Source organism: Nyctereutes procyonoides, unplaced genomic scaffold, assembly GCF_905146905.1.
Source record: "Nyctereutes procyonoides isolate TBG_1078 unplaced genomic scaffold, NYPRO_anot_genome, whole genome shotgun sequence".
In the NCBI taxonomy this organism is placed as follows: domain Eukaryota; kingdom Metazoa; phylum Chordata; class Mammalia; order Carnivora; family Canidae; genus Nyctereutes; species Nyctereutes procyonoides.
The window spans coordinates 4,268,446-4,273,500 of record NW_026575124.1 but is presented as its reverse complement, the minus strand read 5'-3'; the positions used below and the strand labels follow the sequence as shown (position 1 = coordinate 4,273,500).

Genomic DNA, 5,055 nt, shown 5'->3' with positions numbered 1-5,055 from the left:
AACAAAAACAAATCCAACGACTGATTTATAGGGCCCCATCCTTGAGAGTCTCATTCAATAGATTTTTTTTTCAAAAGATTTATTTACCTGTTTGAGAGAGAAGAGGAAGGGGCAGAGGGAGAGAATATCCAAGCAAACTACTGCTGTGTGCAGGGCTCGATCTCACAAGCCATGAGATCTGGATTTGAACCAAAACTAAGAGCTGGAAGCTTAACTGACCAAGCCACCCAGGCGTCCCTCATTCAATAAATTTAAGTCAAAACTCTAAATTAGGGACGCCTGGGTGGCTCAGCAGTTGAGAGCCTATCTTCGGCCCAGGGTGTGATCCTGGAGTCCTGGAATCAGGTCCCACATTGGGCTCCCTGCATGGAGCCCGCTTCACCCTCTGCTCGTGTCTGCCTCTCTCTGTGTCTCTCGTGAATAAATAAATAAAATCTTTTTTTTTTAATTTTTATTTATTTATGATAGTCACAGAGAGAGAGAGAGAGAGAGGCAGAGACACAGGCAGAGGGAGAAGCAGGCTCCATGCACCGGAAGCCCGATGTGGGATTCGATCCCGGGTCTCCAGGATCGCGCCCTGGGCCAAAGGCAGGCGCCAAACCGCTGCACCACCCAGGGATCCCAAAATCTTTTTTTTTAATAAATAAAATCTTAAAAAAAAAAAAACTCTAAATTATCCTCACCCTGAAACTAATAATACACTATGTTAATTTGAATTAAAAAAAAAATCGTACACATGGGTAGCTCAGCTGGTTTGGTGCCAGCCCTTGGCCCAGGGCATGACCTTGGAGGCCCAGGATCAAGTCCCACATCAGGCTCCCTGCATGGAGCCTGCTTCTCCCTCTGCCTGTGTCTGCCTCCCTCTCTCTGTGTCTCTCATGAATAAATAAATAAAATCTTAAACACACACACACACACACACACACACAAAACTGAATTGTTCTCTGATAGCTGATGAGCAGCCAGGGTTAAGAACCTCTGTAGCAAAAAAAAAAAAAAAAGAACCTCTGTAGCAGATATGAAAACTTATGCTAAAGACCTCTGTCTATTCATTGAAGGGAAGACCGTAAAGATGCGTTCCAGTAGTCTGAACCAATTCTAAAGGTTCTTCTCAGTTAAGAAACAAAGGGACAGGGTAGCCCGGGTGGCTCAGCGGTTTAGCGCCACCTTCAGCCCAGGGCGTGATCCTGGAGTCCCCGGATCGAGTCCCAGGTCGGGCTCCCTGCATGGAGCCTGCTTCTCCCTCTGCCTGTGTCTCTGTCTCTCTCTCTCCCCCGTGTTTCTCATGAATAAATAAATAAAATCCTTTAAAAAAAGGGACATAGGGTGTCTTCCTCACTGATGCTCTGGTTCCTTTCTATAAAACTGATACGCTTTGGAGGGTCTATGGAAGGGCAGCAAAAGTAGTAGAATGTGCTGGGCCCAACCAAGGTAATGGCACAGATGAACAGAGACCAGGAAAAAAAAAGTTTTATTTGGGCTGAGAGCTGGAGAATGAGAAGGCCCTGAGCCAGCCTACTGAGCTAAGAAGTGAGATTAGATTCCAAACCGGCAGGTAGAGCTTATGAACCAAATGGACTCCACCTCCCAGCAGGCTTACAGTTAGTACAATCAATAGAGGCTGGTGGGAAATCTATTTGCCACTAAATCACCAAAGTATGCCAGCCACCATTACAAAACGGCACAGTTTCTTTTCTTCCGTAATTAAATTTCCACAACCCCTCCCAACTACAAGTATTACAAAAGAAAGTTAAAAAAATCTCATTTTACAGATCTTAAACTCATCTTCAGCATTTAGCTCAAAGGTCTCATCAGCCTCAAAAAAATAGTTCTCCTGCTAAGCTCATCAGCTAAAAGGTCGTTCCAAGTAGTTAGAAGATGGTCTTTGCTAGCCCGTGGCAATTCTTTGGCCCATTTTCCCTAGCCAGTTAGGGCTGAACAGCAGAGAAAGGCTCAGAGTAGGGGGTGAGGGAGAAGGGGCACAAGGGCTAATTTTCCCCTGTACAAGATGCCATTTGAAGCTTGATGGGAGAGCAGAACTGGAGAGGCTTGAGGGAAGGGTCCAGACCCTGTATTCAGTCAGAGTCACTGCTGGAAGAGGAGGAGGAGGAGGAGGAATGCTGTAAGGGGAAAGGAGACAGCATCAGATGCAATGACCTTTGATCACTCCATGGGACATTCTTTGGTGCTCCGCCCCTCCACCCAAGCACCCTTTGCTTCCTAAGAAGGTCGGGAGTCTTGAAACAGTCCCTTAAACAGCAAAAGCAAAAAGCAGTAGAATGTGGTGGGCCCAACGGTGACACACAGGAATGGATTAAACCTTCCTAAATCAGTACACAGAACTTAATACTGCATTTGGAGCATGTTTCCAACTTTCTTTACCCAAGCCAGTGCCTAGGCAAGGAAATAAAGTATAGGAACTAGTGTAGTATAGTGCTAGGGACAGCTGCTATCTTGCAAATGCTTACTGATTGGCTGCATGGAAAGTTCATGTAGCAGTGGGTCTAAGACAAGGGAGCAGAAACAGCCTCTGTGCGCCTGTCTAGCTTTGCTTTTTCCTAAGCCCCAAATGGGAAAGTGAGGAAGGAGGGGAGAGTACTAGCCAAGGTTCTTTACTTGCACACCCCCAACAACTGTCACCAAACACATTTTTTCATCTCTGCAGGGCAATTTCTCCCCCCATTCAACCTCATATCTTTCCTTCTCCTGCAACTCCTACCAAAGATCCGGAAAGGGGTAGTGCCCAAAGCCCTAAGGCAAATAAACACTAGGCACTAAAATGTAAATTAAGGCCTCCTCAAGATCCAGGTGGGTTCCGTCCTTCCAGGGTTGTCCTGAGAGCTACTTGTTAGTTAACGCTCTTCTAGAATAAAGATACTAGCTGAGGGCTAGCATCTCTGGGGCTGAGCATGAAATTTAGGTTTTGTTTGAGGCCAGAGTCACTGAGAGTCCTGCTGGGTGGTAGGACAAAAAAAGCCCCTGTGATAATTAACACAGCACCTCCAGAACACTGAAGGTGGGGGTGTCTGACTTGCTAAACCAAGCGTCTGGGGACGGGGGTGGAGCAAAAGTTCTGGCAGACAGACAGACAGGAAGGGCTTTGGATTCTGTTATGTATTCTATGGCTCAGCCTAGCCTCTCCTCGATAGAAGGCCCGATTTGCCTAATATTTCAAGATTACCAGATTCTTTTTTTTTTTTTTTTTTTTTTTTTAGATTACCAGATTCTTACCAGTGGAAATACTTTACAAAGAAGAACTGTCTACCAGAGCCACACAATGGCTGCTTCATGTCCTCAGACTGCAAATCCCCCCATGCCTCTGTGGTGGGCACCCCTTCCTAGCCAAGCTCCAGGGGGCACTGACCTTGCCATGCTTGTGGTGTTTGTGCGTCTTTTTATGAGCTTTCTTCATTTTCTTCCGCATCTTCTTGTCCATCACCATTCCCGGTCCCCCCATGCCAGGTGGCAAGGGATTCACAAGAGGCGTGCCAGGAACAGGTGGTGGGTAAGGAGGTGGGTAGGGACCCGTGGGTTGGCATCCGGGGTACCCTGGTTGTGGCGCAGGATAAGGGGGCCCGCCGGGGGGAAAAGCTGGATTCCCCTGGGGAGCCCCTGGGGGAGTTGGATAGGGGCCCGGGGGATAGGCGGGATTCACAGGTGGCGGATGGGCAGGATTGGCACCTCCAGGGTACGCGACGTTAGGGGGATATGGATGCGGCCCTGGCTGTCCTGGTGGAAGAAGCAAAGAATAAATTAGGATTCCAAGAGCTCAGAGCCTCTGAGGACAAACAGGGGCAAAAAGAAGGGGGTTCCGTTTCTCACTCACTACTTACAGGGAAATGCAAAGGCGGGGGAGCAGGTGGGGCGGCGGGGAGGCAAAGCCTGCGGGCAGAGGGAAGGTGAGGGCGGCGGCAGGGGTGGGGAGGGAGGGAGACGGTGACTCGGGGCGGACGAGCGCAGGGTCAGCCGAGGAGGAGCGAGGGCCGCTTCTGGGCGCGAGGGGGGCGGAGAAAGCGACAGAAACTCCCCGTCGCGGGCTCCTCTGAAAAGCGGTTGCGGCCGAGCCCCCGAGCACCTACCGGCATTGGGATTCCACATGTTCGGGGCTTCCCTGCAGCCTGAGGAGGAAGAAACGAAGGCGAAAAGCTGATGGCGCGCGGGGGGGGGGGGGGGGGGTTAGAGACCGAGCCCAGAGCAGCGCCTCCCGGACTCGCGGAACCGCCTCGACCTCCGCAGGCTTCCTTCCCCACCGGCCCTGCGCTCAGCACCTGCTTCCTCCTGCCCCCAGGCCCGGGGCGCCGCTCCCCGCGCCTCCACCTTCCACCACCTCGGGCTCCGCGGGACAGGGGCCACGTCCGCGACCTCCGGGCCCGCTTCCCGCTCCCCTCCCCAGCCCTCCCCTCCTCGCCCCTTCCCCTCCCCTCGTCCCCCCCTCCGCGACCTCGGGGTCCGCTCCTCCCTCATCCCCTCCCCCTTCCCCTACCCCCTCCGCGACCTCCGGGCCCGCTCCCCCCTCCCCTCCTCTCCTCCCCTCCTCCGCGACCTCCGGGTCCGCTCCCCCCCCCTCCTCCCCCTTCCCCTCCCCTCCTTCCCCCATCCGCGACCTCCGGGTCCGCTTCCCCCTCCCCTCCTCCCCCCTTCCCCCCTCCTCTCCCCTTCCCCTCCCCTCCTCCCCCCTTCCCCTCCCCTCCTTCCCCCCTCCGCGACCTCCGGGTCCGCTCCCCCCCTCCCCTCCCGGGGCTGAGCCCGGAAGACTTTCCTCACCCACCGCTACGGAAGGATCTTAAACAACTTCACCGCCCTCAGCCCGGGGCAGGCGGAGGGAGGCAGGACCCTCACCCCAGGCCACGGGAAGGAGCCGGAGAAGGCGTCCAGGGAAGATCCTCCACCGCTGTCTTACGGAGACACACCCCCCTTCCACAGCCCACAGGGCAAGTGGAGAGCCTGGCTCCCGGCTGCCAAGGATCCCTGACCTGGGGACGAGGCAAGGAGGAAACTGGGGAACCCAGACGCCCAGGCACCTTTACACCACCTCCCGGGCGGGACTCATCCTCG

The 5,055-nt window shown here is 53.6% G+C and overlaps 1 protein-coding gene across 4 annotated transcripts; it reads right to left on the bottom strand.

Moving 5' to 3' along the window:
• Nucleotides 1–1,454: 1,454 nt before the first annotated feature.
• PRR13 (proline rich 13) lies at nt 1,455–5,055 on the bottom strand. 4 transcript variants are annotated; one of them, XM_055337238.1, is made up of 4 exons: nt 4,974–5,055; nt 4,080–4,118; nt 3,365–3,729; nt 1,455–2,120 (listed from the first exon to the last, which is right to left on the bottom strand). In XM_055337238.1, the coding sequence occupies exons 2-4, from the start codon at nt 4,096–4,098 to the stop codon at nt 2,076–2,078; spliced, it is 429 nt and encodes a 142-aa protein (XP_055193213.1). In that variant the 5' UTR covers nt 4,099–4,118; nt 4,974–5,055; the 3' UTR covers nt 1,455–2,075. The 4 variants fall into 4 exon arrangements, with proteins under 4 accessions (XP_055193213.1, XP_055193212.1, XP_055193211.1 ...); XM_055337237.1 differs by having other exon boundaries at nt 4,765–5,051; XM_055337236.1 differs by having other exon boundaries at nt 4,769–5,051.

Coding starts and splice junctions, on each gene's coding strand:
- PRR13 (XM_055337238.1), bottom strand. Junction 2,121..3,364: donor AACACCACAAGCATGGCAAG/GTCAGTGCCCCC, acceptor TTCCCCTTACAG/CATTCCTCCTCCTCCTCCTC.